We start from the raw sequence: 20,088 nt of genomic DNA on the forward strand, positions 1-20,088 counted from the left end.
CCCTTAAACGGATCCCCACTATTTTTGTTACATCCTGTACTTTTAGCCCTTTGCCAGCGCTTAAATAAATAAATAAACCAGCCATGAGCCTGTCGGGCCATGCTCAGCGTAGGGTTCCGTAGTTACACATCCGTCACAGTAGACTGCCTTGAACGGGGGCTATTAGTATGCATTATGTACAGTCAGCAGAAGGGAATACCTTCGCGGCGCTTTGTACGTCTTTGTTTGTACTAAGAAGGGAAGACTTTTTACGATAACTCAAGAAACGGCTTAACCGATCATATTCGCTTAGTTTTCATTAAAAGTTTTTACTAAGCTATACTTTCACAATTTTTTTTTATATTTTTTGGATCTATAGTTCAAAAATTTGAGGGGAGATGCCTTTTTTTCTTTGAAAGTGATTAATTCCGAAGATATTTAATTTATGAAACAATGGCTGGTGAAGCCCCTTATTGGATTAGACAGCCGTATCCTAAAATCTCTTTTGAGTTGAAACGAAAAAAAAGTGTACGGGAGGCACCCTAAAAATATTTTTCCATGTTTTTATTCTACCACTTTTTTGGCGTGATTGATTTATATACTCGTATCCATGCCAAATTGCAGCTATCTATCACTAATGATCACCGAGCAAAACCTGGAAGGACAGACAGGCAGACACAGACGCACATGGCGAAACTATAAGCGTTCCTAGTTGACTACTATAAAAAAACGAAATTTGTAATTTGAACTCTTTCAAACGATTCTCCACTCGACCTAGTAACAGACCTAGTAACTTTTTTTATATTGAGGATATTCCATATTTAATAAAATAAAATAAAATAAAAAATAACACTTTCAATGCGTCTGGGTCAGCGTTGTTCATAACTATTCCAATTTTAAATCGATAGCAGATTTATTAGAGTTCTCGAGATATTTAGCAATGTGACAGACAGACGGACGGACGGAAGAACAGACAGAGTCGCACCATAAGGGCTCCTTTTGGACCTTTTTAGTACGGAACCTTATAAAGTGCTGACCGGAATTTATCATGGAAAGTTTAATTACTGTTTTAACTATTTAAAGTTATGATTTTGGCAAGTATGTCTATTTAAAAGTATAATAATAACACATATTAAGTGTTTTAATGAAATCTTACAGGAACTCGGTAGACTAATCGTTAATACTAATACCAATTTTATATAATATTTGGTTTTCATCCACGGTTGGACGGAAAGTTGAATAATAAAATATTGTGTATGGGAATTTTAATAAAATAGGTCAGTCGAACAAGACAGTATTAAACAGAAAAAAATGGTTCTTTACAGTCCAATTTGAAGGTTATAACATTTCTCAAATGCACGCTCCAGCTCCCTTATAATTTACATAAAACCCGTTGTTATGGCAACTACACCTGTCCAGATATATTCCGTAAATACCTGCATGCAAATAACACCGTTTCTCTTTAACCACTTACTATGATTACCTTTAAAGTTCGATACGTTCGATGCTCAAGACAATGCACTTTCCTTACCTTAACAATAAATAGTTGTTGCTCTTGAAACACCAACAGACGTGCTGTTAATTTCAGCCAATCCATTATCATGTCCAAAACTAAGAGATGAGAATACACGTAACTTAATTTCTTGTAGACTTAATCTTATAATATGTATTTACGAAGCATTTTTATTCCCGCATAAATAACGAAACTAACTTCAATCACAAGGTATTGCTAGTGTTACTAGGTAATATTCTAAGAATATGTAGGTCTTGCGCGCATGTCCTGTAACTGCATTGATCTCCTGGCAAATCTGACATCCTGGTAGCAGTGCAGCGATGTTTGCATTATCGATCAGTGCTAGCTCAAGTGCAGTTGTTGTGCAAGATGCAAATGGAACTTACTTTATAGTTTTAAAAGATTTTTAGGCTTTTAACGAACAATTATACAAAAATGACAGCAATATGTATAATTAGAAAGATTAACAAACTCTCACTGGTACTGATACCTATAAAATTTCGTCATTAATGCGAAATCGAGTGAACTGTCTATGCCTAATTTGTCTCTGGGTTAATGTACAATTGAAACCTGTTAAACTTACCAAAAATCACATGGTATAATTTCAGAATAATTTTTCAACACACTTGCTCAAAACGACGTTTTTATTTCACCGAGTTTTGGCTCATAATCCTAGATTTAAACACGCGTGCTTTTTCAATATATTATAACACTCGTGCTTTTTCATTATATTATCCGACTGAGTTAAGAAGGTAACTGATTGCTAATAATAGCCTTCTTAATTTGGTCGCTAATACATTTTTATTAACCAACTATTAGGATTCAAATGTTAGTTCAAAAAGGTTTTATCACACCAAACATTATTTATAGATTACATTATCTCGAAAATTACATTAATGAATAAACATAACATTTTATCGCTTTGATCTCCATCCGTCGAATAGATACCTACCAAAATATTAGCTATTTTACATAACGGATGAAGATAGGGAATAATATAAAAATCTCAAGAGTTCCAAAGCCCTGAAAGGTATTTACGACAGCTTGGAGAGTAAAGAAGGCCCGAAAAACATATATAAACTTGCAAAGAGACGAAATCAGGCAACTAAAGACATCACAAAAACGAATCTGCTAAAGGGCTCGAATGGACAAATACTGTATAGCGATAGGAATATTTTATAGCGCTGGTACGAGTACTACAACGTACTTCTGAATACTAAAAGTCCCATCTTGAGTCTTCCGACACCGCAACTTAATAAAGGAATGATAGCACATATATCACCATCGGAAGTCAAGAAATCCTTAAACAAGATGGTCAACAAAAAAGCCGTAGGACCAGATGGCATTCCAATTGAAGCCTGGAAGTGTTTATAAAGAAGTTGTGTTACTGGCAAATCTGTTCAATTTTATCAACAACTACAGCAACAACTACAGAGGCATAAAGTTGATGTGTCATACCATGAAGTTGTACGAGCGAGTGATTAATTGTCGATTATGGATGGAAATCACGCTCTCTTTCAACCAGTTCGGCTTTGTGCCAGGCATGTCGACCATTGACCCAATGTTTGCTCTCAATACCATCGTTGAAGAATACCGGGCTAAGAAGAAACCGCTGTATATGGCCTTTCTGGATATGGAAAAGGCATTTGACCGTGTGCCTCGTGATACAATATGGTGGTGTCTTCGGACTAAGAACATCCCCGAAGCATACGTCACTGTAATTGCCGACATGTACCGGGAAGCCAGGTCAGTGATCAGGACCACTGTGGGAGTAATTCGCTCAATACCAGTCACAGAAGGAGTTCATCAGGGGTCGGTGTTAAGCCCGTACCTGTTTAGCTTGGTGCTAGATACTCTCACGGAGAGTGCTCAGAACGAGGCACGGTGGACATTTATATATGCGGATGACGTGGCAGTATGTACTGAGAGCCGTAAAGAGCTACAAAGATTATTACTGTCGTGGAAGCATCAGTTGCAGAGAGGCGGTCTTATGTTGAGTGTCCAAAAACGCAGTTCATGGAGTGCAATGTCCCCGATTCAGACTCCGAGCCAATATTGGTTGACGGACAGGAAGTACAGAAATGCAACCACTACAAATATCTTGGGAGCATTGTGCACGATTCCGGATTACTGGAGATCAACATTCAAAACAGGATTGCGGCCGCCTGGTTAAAGTGGAGAGAGGTGACTGGTGTGACCTGCGACAGTAAAATGCCGATAAAAATGAAAGGCCTCGTGTACAATACCATCATAAGACCGGTCCTTACTTATGGCAGCGAAATATGGCCAGTGACCCAGCGACATGTCCAAGCCATCCATGTGGCAGATATGAAGATGCTGAGGTGGATGTCAGGCGTCTCCAGGATTGATAGGGTTCGAAACGAACACATCCGTGGTAGCCTCGGGGTGAGAGACGTCGCCGAGAAGCTCAAAGAAAGTCGGCTGAGGTGGTTTGGGCATGTCAAAAGAAGGCCGCCAGAATACGTAGGCAACAAAGCCCTTAGTTTTGCCTTACCAGGCCCAAACAGGAGGGGCAAACCAAGGCAGCGTTGGCGCAATGTCATCGCCAAAGATTTAAACGCCTGTGGGTTATCGGAAAACGACATCCAGGATAGAGCGAAGTGGAAGGAGAAAAGTAGGAAAGCGGACCCCGTCACAGTACGGGACAAACGCTAGGAGGATGATGACATTGGCTGTTTGCCGATTTCGTTCGCACCTTAGCCTTGCGCGCGCATTGGAAACGAGCGTAAAAAAAATAGCCATTTTCCGTATTTGATATAAAATTGGAATAGTTTTACATGTTTTTAGTTTATATATTGACGATAATGACATTTTCAAGCATTGAAAATGAAGAACACATTAAATTGACGATGCCAGTAATACTAATAGAGGCAAGAGCCGAGAACGATAGCCTTTTACCATCAAAATCGGGTGAGAAATAATTGGCGGCATATGAAACTTTTATTCAATGGAAAATAAACAAAAACGACCAGTGTTTCTTGGAAAACGTGATGGTAGCTTACTTCAATGAACTTGCGAATAAGTGCCTACAAGCCAAGCACGCTTTGGTGCCATTATTCGATGTTAAAGCTGTGAGCCACCATTTAGAAAATTGTACTTTTACTGTTTTGACAAAACTTAATTTATAAGTTTTGTATTTTCCTCGCAAGTGTGTTGAAAAACGTCGTATGAAACGCGTGTGCTTTAGTCATTACACACATCGGCTTTCTTATTGCGCGCTCGCTTTCAGCTCGCGCGCACTATATCGCCTCGTGTGTGATGACCAACTTAGCACACTTGCATCATAATGTACTATTATAGGATACTTAATTCCATTTATATAGCATTTTTTACTATTTGCAACAAATATAATACAAGTCAGAAGCAAGATATGCTGCTCTGGCTAGAGCGACACATTGAGGGTACAACTGTATGTACACAGGTATGTGTGTGTGTAACTCATGCAAAAGTGTGACAGACCAAAAGCCGTCAACAGCGACTTAAAAAAGTGTTTTTACCTATTATGTATTTTCATTTAACCAACTGGAAAGGAGAAGGTTTCCAATTCGTCAAAAACTTCATTTTTTAATACATGGATCTCGTTTTTTCTAAGACGGCTGGACCGATTAGGTAAATTATGCTTACATCAAAAGTGATTTGGATATTTTCTCGATAATCACTATTTGGTGAAGACTGTTGTTTGTAGGTAAACTGTTTTTTTTACTGGACATTATTTTCGTATAATCTTCTTAACGTACAAGTATACTATTAGAGTTGTATACACTGTACACTGTAAACTGTTTTATGAAGCCATTCCTTTATACTATATTAAATATTATGGATAAAATAAGATATACAACTGCTTTTTTGGTAAAGTTTTTTATAAGATATCCAGTGAGGCATTGTTGCAGGAAGAGCTGCGTTACGTTTCCCCCTATGCTAGGGTCTGATCATACTCGTAAATCTGTTTTCTCACATTCAAACCACAGGCTCCAAGGCGATAAACAATGGTTTTTGCTATCTCCCTTTCATATCACGAGAACGTTTGGAAGCACAATAGTATTGCTGTGCCACTTCCGCCGTAGAATTAACATTATACCGTATTCTCAAACTGCTCGCTGAGTGATTATTTTACAGACATGACTTTATTTGTACTGTTTCAATAAATATATTTACCGTTTGCTCTTGAAAGTATATATTGCCGCCTTTCAAACATATATTAAATTACCGCAAAACAGTCCTTATTATCAATTACATATATTGTATTTTCAGTCTATGATTTCTCCCGGACAATCATGGACGACAAAATAAAGCGAACCCTAGATTTCATGCCTGTTTAGCTGAAATGCAACCATCAGCCAGAAGTGAGATAAACGTTAGATAAACGGAACTGCAGAAAATATAGTTCTTTCAATGTGTTTTTAATTGCAAAAGATGCTGCTAACCGAAATTTTTGTTTTAGTGGAATGCTAGGATAAGTGCGTATCCGGGTTAAAAGCGGATAATTCAGTTGTCTATATAACTAAGCATTATTTTCGTTTGAAATCCACACAACTTCTGACACTATGTTCGTGGCTCCTAGTTATATCACCCTTTCGCATATATTTTAAGCGCCATATTGTTCGTAAAAGTTAAATATTAGATTAGATTAGATGATTTATTTCATGAAAAGACAATTACATAATAAATTTGCATTGATGTCAAAAATATAAGAATTTCTATCATGATCGTCAAAATAAAATAATAAAAATGAAAATAATAACAATACTAATGAAATAAAATTATAGCTCCAATAAGGATTGTCAATACAATTAGAATAAATAAGAGAAACAGTAAGTAGGTAAATACTTACAAAAATCCAAAATATAAATGTACAATGTCAAAACTTACGTAAATACGAGAACAATAAAAATAAAAACGATAAATTAATAAAAGAACACAAATAATATCTCCCAATAAGAATCGTCAACACACAACAATATAAAAACAATGAAATAATATCTCATTTAAAGATAGTTTTTTTACAAGTTTGGAGTAAGTCTGAGATACGCACTTCTACCTGGTCGTGAATTACCAAAACAAAGCGCGTTTCCGCGTTATTATATTTAATGTACATATTATTGATGAATAAATGTTTTATATATGCTGTAGATTCACATGTAACATATTTAACTGCACTTTTCCGCCCGGGGTACGTAACGTCCCAACTTTAAATAAAATGGCCAATTAAACTTTGGTTAACAATTTTAAATATACATAAATGAGCTAAGACGCTCATAAAGACTTTAATTATATGTAAAGAGGTGAATTATGTGTGCAACACTGTCACGGAATGCTATATAGGTAAATTATATATTAAAACAACGTATTTAAATATGGACGAGGCCAGTTGGATGCTTTTTTCAGCTATATTCCAAAATTCGACTCTATACTTTACGGACTAAGGTCGGTACTGCGAAAGGCACAAACGTGAACGTAATATCTAGCTCGGTAGTTTTAATTGTCATGCATGTCATAGGAAGTCTTTTTAAATTAGGTACTTATATTCCATAAAAATCCTCAAGTTTACTCAGGAATTAAGATGTTCCACATATGGCTTGAGTGTAGTCCTTCTTTCAAATTGAAGGTAAGTAATTGTTAAAGAGTACTCAAGTTCATTGCTTATTAACTTAGTGAATTTCGCTTAGAAAAACAAATTGAAGTCGTTCTTTTAAATGCCTATGTAGAGATTGATTGACAAGAACTGGTGTCAAAGTATTATATGAGCACAAGGCTCGCGCTCTCTTAGGAATAGAAACTATACAAATAACATTAAAATATTTCCCTTTGTAAAAAATATAAGCTCATCAGCGGACGTTTCCGCTTACGAAACAATTTTTTTAATATGATGATTTAATTAATAAAATTGCAAGCAAAGCTAACCTTCCATTCACTATTTTTAGGGTTCCGTCAATATATCCTTAGAAAGTGATAATCACGGAACCCTTATATCACTGTCTGTCTGTCAATTCCCTTTATCTCGGAAACGTGTGGAGGTAATGAATTGAAATTAAAACCATATACTCAGGTCTATAGTCACTTGAAGCTGTGAAAAATTCAAACTTCTAAGTTAACGTAAAAAAGATACGGCCGTTTATGTCGCAAAAAACGTATAGGGTAAAGGCACCTATTACCGTGGTAGTTAAGGAACTTTTCAAAAGAGATCCAAAAATTAAGGGTATCAATGCTGTCTAACAGCCAGGAATATTTTTTTTTCATCAGAGTATTTAATGAACTTTCCGTTTCACACGTTTTTGGATTCATTTTGGGTTATTATATGTATTAAAATATTTTATGAAGCCAAAATGACCAAATCTTCTATTACCGTGGCAAGGGACAGGCTGTGATTCTATTATCGCGAATTGAGCTTTCATTACCGAGGGTACAATTGGCATGATTTTTCTGCACTCGTTAATAGAAATCAAACTCAAAATTCGAAACCTAATACCGAGGGTTAAAACAATAATAACGACGTGGGTTCTGTATATTATTTTTGTGTCATTAACTTTAATAATGACACAAAAATAAAAAATAAAACTATAGGAGTATGTTTAAAAATAAGAGATATATTCGAAGAGATTATAATTACACTTTGGCACAATCAAATACTATTAAATAGTTAACTTACCAAGTACCCACGAGTACCTGTATAACAAGTTATAAGTTGAATGTTTTACATGTAAAACAACAAAAATTACTATTAGTAAAGTTTTACTACGGACGTATATGACAAATAGGCCTGCCTGTTATTAAATAAAGTTATTTTTAAATGCTATAAAGATTGATAAGAATTTGTCTTACTGACATAATTAGCTGCACAAAAAAAAACAAGTAAGTAACATTTACTCATAAGGCACAGCGTAAATTATAGTCGAAATTTTATAAGCTGGACTTTTACCACCTGAGTGAAAGTTTACCACAGTGAAATGGTAAACGTCCACCTTATAAAATTTCGACTATATATAAAAACATGAAAAATTTTAATTCTAATATTTTTGGTAAGGTAATTAAGTTAAATAAAGTCTCTCACATATTATGTGTTATAATTTACCCGTTTATAATTAACAAATCACAGTACTTTTCTTATTGCTGATTCTTATAGCTAAAAAAAATCATGTCTGAGATTTTGGACTACTGTATAAATAAAATTATATAAAAAAAAATCTAATCGGAAATGTCCGGCAGTTGGGTACCCTTCCTTGTCAGAGTAATAACTGAATCAGAAAACAGAAGAATTTAAATCTGATAATGATAACTGAAGTCTAAATTTTATCAACGAAATCTGTACTTGCTGTACCCTAAATGCGATATTTCAATACAATACCAAATAGTCACTCGGTAATAGATAACTCTTTAAGAGCCTATTACCGACCCATTCGATATTTCTCTGGGTCGGTAATAGATTTCTATACATTCTATTACCGAGGGTAATCTGATCATACCATCGGTAATAGGCTTAATTTGGAGTTTAATTAAACCTAATTCCGACCCATAAAAAGAATAAAACACAGATGGTTTTTCAAATCAAATCAAACACGTATATTACAAGCTTCTTGTAAAGACAAAATCACATAACTGGCAAGTAAATTTTAGGTTTTAACTCAAAATAAAAAAAAGTTGACAGATTAAGGGTTCCCATAGAAACAAGGAAATCGGTGCTGAAGTTTTTGTTAAAAATTAAGGGTTAGTTAAATACTTTCCATACCACGGAAATAGCTCTTTAATAGCGTGAATAGATCAAGATTGGAATAAATAAAAGAAATTATAAAATTGATAATTTGTACCAAAACTAAAGAGTAAATAACAAAACTATCACTTTTTATATTACCGTGGCATACCACGGAATTACTTACCACAGAAGTAATTGGCGCCTATCACCGCTGTATTTTATTTTCAATTTTAAACGTATTTCCGGGTCAAAAACTAAGTTAAAAGTAATTCAAAATCGTGTAGAAAACAATACACAACCTCTTAAAAGGCATTGCACTAGTTTATTTGCCATAACTATTACGTAAAACACTAAGTAAGATTGGAGTGCACTTACCTGTGGTGTCACGCGTCTGTATGGAACAACCGGTTCTTGCGCCGCCGTCACACAACTGACGAATCGCGAGTTTTTTGTTACACTCACACAAATGCACACTAATGGGCACGATAGACCAATGAATGAGCTTGTTTTGTGTATGCTTTATTTCTTAGGGAATAGATCTGTTTGCTTGCAAAATGCGTATTTGTAAACACCGCGGTGTTAGACGTCGATTTTGATACCCGCGTTAATAGCCGCCGTTACCCTAATTCGACATTCTCAAGGAAATCAACATTTATAGGGTCAACTGGAAGTTTGACTTAAAACTATGAAATTTAGCAAGTAATATCGTATTACACTACAAGTACAGGGAAAAATCAGAAAACTATAAATTTGTAAAAAAGCCTCGGTGGGCGAGTCCGACTCGCACTTATCCGGTTTTTTTTTTGTATAGGTATTACAAAAAAAAACCGGATAAGTGCGACCTAATCATCAACTTTTTTAAATACATCGTTATCTAATTAAACAAAATTACATTTGTAGTAAACAACTCACGCACAGGTGTCTTTCTGGTTATTATCGTAATTTGATTTTTACTAGTAGTTTGAGTATAGATAGAGTAGGTAACAACTAACAATAGGTACATATTATTTCTATGTTCCGAAATGCATATCATTGTATTTCCTAGGTAGTGTCGTTAGAGCCATAATTAGGGTAGGTAAATTACTTAAGCAAATTTAGAAATAAATATTATTTAGTGCGGAATGTAAGTAGGTAAGTAAATAGCTGTCTCAGACAAATAATACCGCAAAAAATGCACTTTCACTTATCGTTGTACACCCACACTTTGTAAGAACGATTAAAAAACATAAAATTTTACTTCGTAAATGCCGTTGCCTACATTTATCAACATTGATAGAAATTCCGAGATCGTAAAATGTTTGAATGTAGAACCGTTGCAAGAGTAGTTTTTGTAACAATAGATAGCTGAATTGGTTTGCCACTAGGTACGTGCCATAAGTAAGGCTTACAGTAGTAGGTACTAGGTACCCCAATGCCTTATATTTCTAGTCAAAAATGTGGTACTCAATACAATTGCGATTGTAAATGTCAAATAATTATACTAGGTATTGTTGTCATTTTTCACTCTTAAGTAGCATTTGCCGATTTGCCCTGATACGGTTGCGATTGAGCTAACTAAAAACAGACGGTTAATTTAAAATCATTATAAATATTATAATGTTAGTTACGACAAAGGATCTCATGTCATAAAATCGCATTGCATTAGTATGGTAAATATAGTCTTCTATTAAACGGCTAACCATTAACCAGCACTGAAAGAGTAGGTCTGTTATGTCTACTAAACTTTCTTAACTACCTAATAAGTACCTATATTATGGTACCCCAGGTATTTATTTAAGAAATTATTATTTGTTTCTTACATAAATAAACTACATTTGAGTAGATAGGCATCAATATCATAGTAACGCCACCCCTGTTTGTAAACAAGAGAAGAATAAAAATATTCACTAAGTGAATCAATGGAGTTAAATTAAGAAGTGGCTGAAAATCAGAAAATGTAAACAAAACAAATAATGTGGTCGTAACATATACTTACCTAATTTTTTATAGTCTACGAAGTTCATACGAAGTATTTACACACTTTATTATTGTATTTACGATTTGTTTATGTTTTGTACTTCCATTCCATAGCATACAAATACTTACATTATCGGGGTTGGCTTCTGTATTTTTTGTCTCGGGAGGTCGCAGCTTTAACGCACTTCCTTGCCTTGAGCTCGAGCTGGGTGATCTGGAGATGTAACGATTAGAAAGTCTTCTGGCAAAATTGCTTTTGAAGTCCTCACATCGCATGATGGACTCGACTGGTCTACTGAACTCTTCTTCCTGCTTTACAGTGAAGGTGTCTTGGTCTTGCATGTACATTGTATTAGTAATTTACGGTCATTATTTTAATTAAAGGCACGTGCTCATTACAGTATTCGTGTTACAGATATTGAATGAAACGGGCAGGCCAGCGTACGACCAGCTCATGATGTGACGCGCCCGACGCCGGTTAGGTTACATGTCACACTGACGGACTAGAGCGCGGAGCCCTCGCGCTTCGTTGCCTCGGTTGCCTCGCGCGACACCTGCCTGACGCCGCCTTTCCGGCAACAGGCGGTCGGATCGAAACTTGTTAATTTACTATAACACCAACTTACAATACTGTTCACATGGCATTTTGCTTCTAGGTATAATACCTCTAACTAAATATGGATGTACCTAATTAATAGTAATTAATCAAAATAAAATTACTCTGATGCATTATCATCATTAGTAGGTATGAACCTACTACAATCTTGCGCAGCCCTAATACAGAGCCATCTAGTGGCATCCTGATACACGCATTACCCAACCAGTTGACTTTGTAACAGTAATGAATTAGTAGTTCATCGAAAGACATGCTTTTACACATTGAGCAGAGATGGCAGCGTACTAGGTGTTCGCATAAAACTGATCAGCAGTGGGGTGGGACACAAAATTAGACTTGTGATATAATCGCTTCTCCCGAGCCAAAAATAAAATAGTCCTTTCAAGCCGTGTAGGTGTAACGTTACAAAATCAACACAAAGTTAAAATGCTACAACGCAAAGTAAAAAACGGAATTTACAGGTTTCCTTTTGACAGCAAAAACTTTTAAAACAACGTCATGTTTTCGACGTTTATAAGGTTGCTGCAAAAGTTTGGAACAAATAAGTAGTCAAATATTTTAATTTAATTGTGATTTCTATTTTTGCTGTCCCATAGAAATCAGCGGCACACTGTAGGCTGAAATTCGGCTCTTACTGACTTAGACACCAAAGTTGTTATTTTAATTTTTTTATTATAATATATATTCTGAAAGTAGTAACCAAAGAGCATATAATAGTAACTTTTGAATTTGGAACAATAAAGAGTGTCGAGTCTAACAATAAATCATTTTTTTTCAAAAACCGCAAAACGAATTGTAATATCCTTACAGAAGGTTATTCTACGAATTATTAAATTTGTGTCTTGTGGCATAGGTAGCTAAGCACCACACACACCAACGATTGTATGTATACTTATATATGCGCAGCTGACAGCAGCTATCTAGTACGTCATAGAGACGAAATATACCTTTTTTAGGGTTCCGTACCCAAAGGGTCAAACGGGATCCTATTACTGAGGCTCCGCTGTCCGTCCGTCCGTCTGTCACGAGGCTGTATCTCTTGAACCGTGATATTTAGCCAGTTGAAATTTCTACAGATTATGTGATTATGTATTTCTGTTGCCGCTATAACAACCAATACTAAAAACAAATTAAAATAAATGTTTAAGGGGGGCTCCCATACAACAAACATATATTTTTTGCAGTTTTTTTATAAATAATGGTACGGAACCCTTTGTGCGCGAGTCCGATTCGCACATGGCCGGGTTTTTTTTAAAGTTAACCGACTTCAAAAAGGATAAAATATAATATTATCCTTTTTTAAGTATATGCTTTACTTTACCAACTGATATGTTTGAAGGCGGTGCCAAGCCAAATTGTGAAGCATACCATGATTTTGGTGCAATTCGATAAGGATGCGGCTATATAAGTATGTGCAATACGTTGCATTGCCTAATACGACAGCAATAAACATAATTTCTGTAGTCATTGCTTAGGGCACCACGTCTAGGGGGGGCACCAAATCGTAGGAAAAATATTCGCGCAGGCTGCATAAGCATCGCAATCGTAGTGAAGTATGTATAATAAATATTATACACTAAACTTTTTGATACGTGCGCATGTACCCATCTAATAACGAAGGGTCGTGAGAGTAAAAGAGTGAGGACACGTAAGCATGTCCCCAACGTAGACATTTGATTTGGCCTTACGCGGAGGCCCTCAAAGCTCATGGCCTAAAAAATCTTGAATAAGAGGGCTTTTTTGGATTACTAACATGTTTTTACCAAAAATAAATAATTTAAAATGGTGATCGTTGTTTTACAATTAGGACCACGAATACTTATTAATGTAACTTTCGGATCCTTAGATATCCATTTTAATCATGATTAAAACCAATTTTCCGTCAGACGTAAGTATCGTTTTCAATCTACAATCAAAACTGAAAAAGAGGGGAAAAAATATGCATACCACCTGGGACGGACCAAACTTGAAATTGGATTATACGCTATTTAAGAACCAAATGAAGTTGTTTAAACGATTTCCAGCGTGAGGCGAATTAATTCTTCGAAAAAATCTTATTTAATTGGCCTAATTGTGACATATTATTATTTCAGGAAATAGGACTTAATCACGTTTAATTAAGTGTACAATTACCTCCAACATCAAGATGATAATGTTGACTTTACCAAGTCTTCTCCGAGACCATGGGGACAACGCCGTCCTTGAAACGTCGGGTCAGAAGTGATTTTAAAACTTACGCGATTAAGTCCCGTTTTCGTACACAATGCTTCGCAGAAAAGCTCTAGAGGTCGCAAAACCCTGTGCGGAGCACGGCCTACGTCCTAAGTCTTCGCTTACACTAGGACATTGGCTGGTTCGGCCTTTGGCCTTATGCGAAGCACGGCCTTCGAATTGGCTGACACTTGATCATTGTATATTCCAAAGTCTGCTCTAATTATAAACAAAATACACTTTTCAAAACTTTCGGATTATTTTTGGGCAGGTGTATAAGTCACGGTTACGAGTACGTTGTGAACCAAAGCAGGTTTTAATCTCATAGTAAAGCACTCAATGATAGATATATGTAGGTAATTTCGGCCATTTCGTTTCGACCAGCTTTGATAAAGGTGACATTCGTATGACATTCGTACAACAACATTACCTACTGTTGCAACATTACTGCTACAGCACTGTCAAGTGTCAATTTCTGTGATAAAATGATGCGACGGATTTAAAATTCTATTCTCAGCAGTAATGCAGCAATAAACGTCACTCAGTTTACCAAGAAAATTCAATGTAATCTTGATGAGTGGGCACCATTGGTCAAAAAATGATTAGGGCATCAAAATATCTTAATCCGGCACTGTCTGTAGTACCTAAGAATACACGGTCGAACCTTCTCTTAGTGCAGTCCGTACCGTATTTGTCGGTATATTAGTATGAATCCAATGCGTTTATTTGCCCTCGTATTTTAAAAAAAAGCTATTTTTACTAATTTTCGAACTGCCAATAGCACGCAAGTGTGGAATTGAGACTGAGTTATTTCCAGTCACTTGTCTAGAGAACTTCATTTCACATTATAAAACAATTCAAAGACCGTCTTCGGCACTTAAACTTTTTACCTTCATGCCTAATTTTTCCTCAAACGATTCAGATGTTTAGCCATGAAAAGCTAAAAGAGACAGACCGAATTAATTCCACGTTTATAATACCTATTACTACGACATAAACCTATTAATTTTGACCGGTGTAGCAGCCGTGCAGGGCAGGATCTCGACGACTCAAATAAAACTTCGATTTATAAAGAAGTGTTAGGTATAATCTTCCAAAAGGTACTCGTTTACAAGGGTTCTTGCCAAAACTGTTAAATGTAGAAAGTGGGTGTTGATAGTATGGAGGATGATGAAAGAGTGATTTTGCAATATTTGATCAATTGATGTAGCCCGACGGCTGCGTTTAGCTACTGCATTGGGAATATTTTTATATAATAATAAGTTGCATTCGCAACAACCGATATTGTTACTACTTGGCTTGGCACCGACTTCAAACATATCAGTTGGATAATAAGGATATCAAAAAGGATAAAATAAGATAATATTTTATTTTATCCTTTTTGAAGTCTTTTTACTTTTTTTTGTATAAAGTTTTATTTATAAATTTTTAGTTTTAAGGCATTGTTAAGAGCTTATAAGTGACGCGTGATCCAAAAATTAAAATTACAATCATGTTTTACACTAAATTCGTTAACTTTAATAAATAATTAGGATTTTCCTCGAGTCCGTCTGTGAAATCATTCCTACTGCCACTACTCTAAATCTATACTCCGCTCCGCCACTGACCCAATCCCTCAACTAATCGGACATACTACATTTAAAAAAATCATCATCATTATCATCAAACAATCATCATACTCAGATCTACTTCATCAAATTGATGGTTTTTGAGAGAAAATGCTCGATTTGCTTAAGAAAACACCCAAATCACCATACACGTGCCTTTAAAAAATGAGGAGTTCCCTAAATTCTTCTTGGATCCCATCATCAGATCAGAGCCAAATTATAATGGGATGAACTTGGAAGTAACCCCTTTCAAATAAAAAAATAATGACTCAAATTGTGAACGTACATAAAAAAAACCACAATCAAAATCAGAACCTCCGTCTTCTATGAAATTATAAAATAGTTATTTGTACAACAAGAGAGCAAAGTTTGATATTTCTTCGAGTGCTTGTTTTGAGTCCCGTGCAAGCGAAAGATTCTATAATAGATTCACGAGCGTAGCGAGTGAATCTAATTTAGAATATTGAGCGCAGCAAGGGACTCAAAAGCGCACGAGATGTAAATAACTTTGATCTCGTGTAGTACACAAAAATTTTCACGTCAGTCAGCCATCAAAAAATACAACCTGAAAAAATGTAATCCGTCTTCATCACTATTTCACTCATGTTTTCTGAAGGTATTCTAACAATTAACTTGAATTACCGCAATAAAACAAAACGAAAGAAATTTAAATAAAATAATACGAAAATAATGAATTAACGAACATCAATTGACAGTTCAATCGTCAACTTTTTTTTGTTAAAAAAAACTTTGTAAGATACGGTCCGAATTGCGGATACTAGTATTTGTCAACTATAGTAGAGATCGTTAAAAGTCGTTAAGTAGAATTATTTACTGTGTAACAATTGCGTAAATTTGTATAAGTATATTGTTTTGATTGTATAATAAAATACGTAAAATATGGTATTTTTATTAAATTTTAAACTTTTATTTCAATAATTAATTATTACGAATGAAGACTCGTAGGGTGTTTTGGAACGATATATTTTATATTTTATATAATGTAATGTATATTAACAGAAATGGAGCGACAAATAGATTTCATACAGTGTTTTAAATGCTCCTAACTCTTATATTATTTTATTTTTTTTAATAGCCTATTTTGTGTCCCACTGCTGGGCAAAGGCCTCCCCTTTTTTCCGCCACTCATATTAATCATAAATTCGAAAAATCGAACGTAGTGGCATAGAGTTGATATACAACAAATTGTGTCGAAATATATTCAATAATGTTAATATCCAGAGAGGAAATGAGGACTTCGTTTGTATGAAAAAGGGATTTCGCGCGGGTCCTCCCCTTTCGTCTTAATAGTGATCAAACTCAAGTTTCCTTCGGCACATCGAAACTTTTATGGTGGTGGGTAGTAGTAATGAACCCAACCAAATTACGTAGGTTATATTTGGTAAGTTGTTAGGAGTCTTCAAAATGTTTTTTTAATTGCGTCGCATTACGTAATTACGTATATTATGTCCCTTACAGGCGCACGTGTATTTCATATCTATAGAAAATATACTAAATCTATTACCTTTATGCTGGCCATAGTTTACGTTGAGTTTACGGTTTTTGAAAGTATGATAGAGGGTTGATATGTGTAGATAAAGTATTTAATATGACTTATCAAATGTATGTCAAATGCCTATAAAATATTTTAGATTATAAATATAAATCCGTCGTCGTTTATTTCATATTACTATTTACTCCAAAACTGGGAAGTGTGAATAAAGTTACGGGTGCAGAATGTTATTGAAAGGTACGAGTAATACCAATTTATTACGGATTAGATTCGATTTTGAGTCAGAACTTCGCAGGGAAAAGTTAATAAAAAAAACAACGGGTTGCACTCCGGGAGTGCCGGCAGAACTGAAAACTTGAATATTAACGTTGTGCAGTTTTGATATTTTGGAATGGTTAGGGATTAATTTTGCACGAATTGCTGTAGTTATCAGTATAAAAAAAACTATCATTTATGGGATAAAATACAACATTCAAAATATCATAATTTTAATTGACAACGAGACAATTCTAAAAGCCCCCAAACTCCTTTAGGTTGCGTTGTTCTATCACAGAGTCCCCATAGCCACCTGTCCCCATCATCAGATCCGCTCGATGGTACCATAATATTACATTGTCACACATTTATGCAAAATTTAAGCTCAATCGGAAACCGGAAAGTCGGTCATATTTAGCTCCAAAATTTGACCCACACAAACATACATACATATGTACATACTAACAGGGCAAGTTAAATAATAGCTTGTAAAAAGGAGAAATTGTCATATTCGTATTGAAGATTTTTTTTTCATTCCTTGTTATGCGACTACTTTATCCCTGCTTTTTCAGGTAACTATAGTTCATATTTAACATTAGAAAGAAGGGTAGCATCCTTGACGTATTTTATATTTTAAAAGAACGCATTTGAAAAATAAGTCACTGCAAATATATGTAACAATTATAAATCATATTCGATTATTTACATTATTTTGCTTTTTTCAATAATATAAATTAATTTTTAATAAACGTACTTCAATTATTTTTTATAAAAACATTAGTGAAAATTGTTTACCTTTTTTCTAATGCAAAAAAAACGAAGTAGGTAGAGTCAAACCAAGGTAAGTTGGCACCGATTTTGATAGCCCAGACGGTGCACGGGTTATTTTAAACCTCAGACTTCTATGAAATTTTGACGTTTACTTGACACTTGCACCATCTGATGGGCTATCAAAATCGCTGCCAACTTACCTTGGTCAGACTCTATATGTACTTAATCAATAATGTGATAAAACCATAAACGATGAGTACTTAACTAGATTATTATGTACCTACATGTAGGTAAGGTACACAGTTTGATCTTGTAAATATTTTGCTTTGGTTTCATTGTACCTTAATTTCGTTATGTATCCATTTACCAAAATTCCTAAATCTACACGGAATTAAATCCCAGAATAACTATTTTTTTTTTCTCTAAACACCACATTCTCAAAGTACCTAAACATCAAATAGACGTGGTATCATAATACCTAAAACTCAAATTACCTTTATACATTAATGAATGCTGTATTATCCTTTATTAATGTCTTTAATTCCAACAAATAATTTAAAAATAATAGTTGACATAATGACCAAACTTAATATATGTATTTAGATAAAAACTAGGCATTTGAAGAAACGCACTTTTTATATCTAGGTATTTCAGGACTTACAAGACATGAATTAGTCATTATGACGTTTGTCCGTTTTGAGAAAGAAACAATTTGACATTTACCTAGCCGTTTTCAAATGTAAGATAAATAAAGACAATGGCATTATGACATTTAGGTTCAGTGAAACCAAAGTAATATTTATCAATTTAATAAACATTTACATGTTAGACACCTACCTACTTACTTAATTGAATGACCCAAGTTTGTAATATTTAAAAACACGTTAGAGTCGATATTTACATAAATCCATAATTGTTACTTTTTTCTTATACAATAGCCACTTTTTATTTCACAGATGACCCACCTTGCACCCCTACTCAACCGATAGTTACAGATCATCACTCTAAAAATTTTGATGTCACATTTACATTTTGGATGGGCAAGGTCGGCAAGCATTAAATCCCCGGATTCCTGTTGAAAATAAACGTCAAGACACTCAGCTGACCATCAATGCTAATCAAACGATAAATAAATTTGAGCGGAACTATACTTATATTATTTAAACCATAATATGTACAGTCAACATCAAAAGTAACGGATCAAACAAGATGTCAAAAAGATCTACCTTTCTGTAACAGCCGAACATAAAGTGTTGGTTCAATATGTAGAACAATTAAGACTGTAAAAGATATACTTCTGAACGTGAATATGAAAGATTTATCTACACTTGGAAAAGTTATTAGGAATATCAGATACTTTTGGCGCGTTGTTTCGTCCGTTACTATTGATGCTAACTGTTCATCTAAGTAGCTTTTAGCAGCAGAAAGATAAAAGGTAACTTATTACCAGACATAGAAGTTGTTGTGGCAAAAACAAGTGTTTGAAAAAAATTAAACATATGTAAATCTGTTATCGATAAGTCAGTCATAAATGAATAATTAAGAGATGTAAATCCTAATTGCTTTTAATTACCGAGAAATATCAAGAATGAAAATTAATTACAAATCTTTACATAATTTCTTTATAACATTTATTTTATACTTAAAAATAAAAACATAAACCGTAGTATACAGTGCTAAAAGAATGGAAAATGACCAATATATTAAAGAAGATATCGAACGTGTTGTGTATTTTGCCGTAGCTATCTTCACTTCATAAAGTATAGGTATCTAAATAAAATAATATAATGTTACCTATGTAACATCGATAACAGATATGTCGATATTTCATTTTGTCAAACACTTTATTTTGCCACAAAAACTTCTATGTCTGCTTATTACTTAAATACCTAATGAAGTCTTCTGACGATAGCTGTGACCAAAACCATACATCGTGTCAATCACGACGTCGTGTGCCTT

General features: G+C 34.6%; 2 protein-coding genes and 1 long non-coding RNA gene across 4 annotated transcripts in view; 2 read left to right on the top strand and 1 right to left on the bottom strand.

Moving 5' to 3' along the window:
* Window positions 1–11,721, bottom strand: part of LOC133527449 (uncharacterized) — a 34,004-nt gene extending 22,283 nt beyond the window's left edge. Inside the window, exon 1 of one of the 2 annotated variants that reach the window (XM_061864468.1) lies at window positions 11,286–11,721. In XM_061864468.1, coding sequence (XP_061720452.1) covers window positions 11,286–11,504 — 219 coding nt within the window. In that variant the 5' untranslated portion in view covers window positions 11,505–11,721. Of the gene's footprint in view, window positions 1–1,510; window positions 1,683–11,285 lie in introns of those variants that run through there. The other variant, XM_061864479.1, reaches the window with a different exon arrangement.
* LOC133527522 (uncharacterized) lies at window positions 2,442–6,060 on the top strand. The gene has a single exon (XM_061864571.1). It carries the CDS (start codon window positions 3,509–3,511, stop codon window positions 4,166–4,168), a length of 660 nt encoding a protein of 219 aa, XP_061720555.1. The 5' UTR covers window positions 2,442–3,508; the 3' UTR covers window positions 4,169–6,060.
* A 5,277-nt stretch (window positions 11,722–16,998) lies between the features above and the next one.
* On the top strand, window positions 16,999–19,275 carry LOC133529649 (uncharacterized). Its single transcript, XR_009801182.1, has 2 exons — window positions 16,999–17,340; window positions 19,086–19,275. It is a non-coding gene; the product is annotated as an uncharacterized LOC133529649 (long non-coding RNA).
* The last annotated feature ends 813 nt before the right edge of the window (window positions 19,276–20,088 follow it).

Source organism: Cydia pomonella, chromosome 1 (genome assembly GCF_033807575.1).
Source record: "Cydia pomonella isolate Wapato2018A chromosome 1, ilCydPomo1, whole genome shotgun sequence".
Lineage (NCBI taxonomy): Eukaryota > Metazoa > Arthropoda > Insecta > Lepidoptera > Tortricidae > Cydia > Cydia pomonella.

Coding starts and splice junctions, on each gene's coding strand:
- LOC133527522 (XM_061864571.1), top strand. CDS start 3,509: ATGGAGTGCAATGTCCCCGATTCAGACTCCGAGCCAATATTGGTTGAC.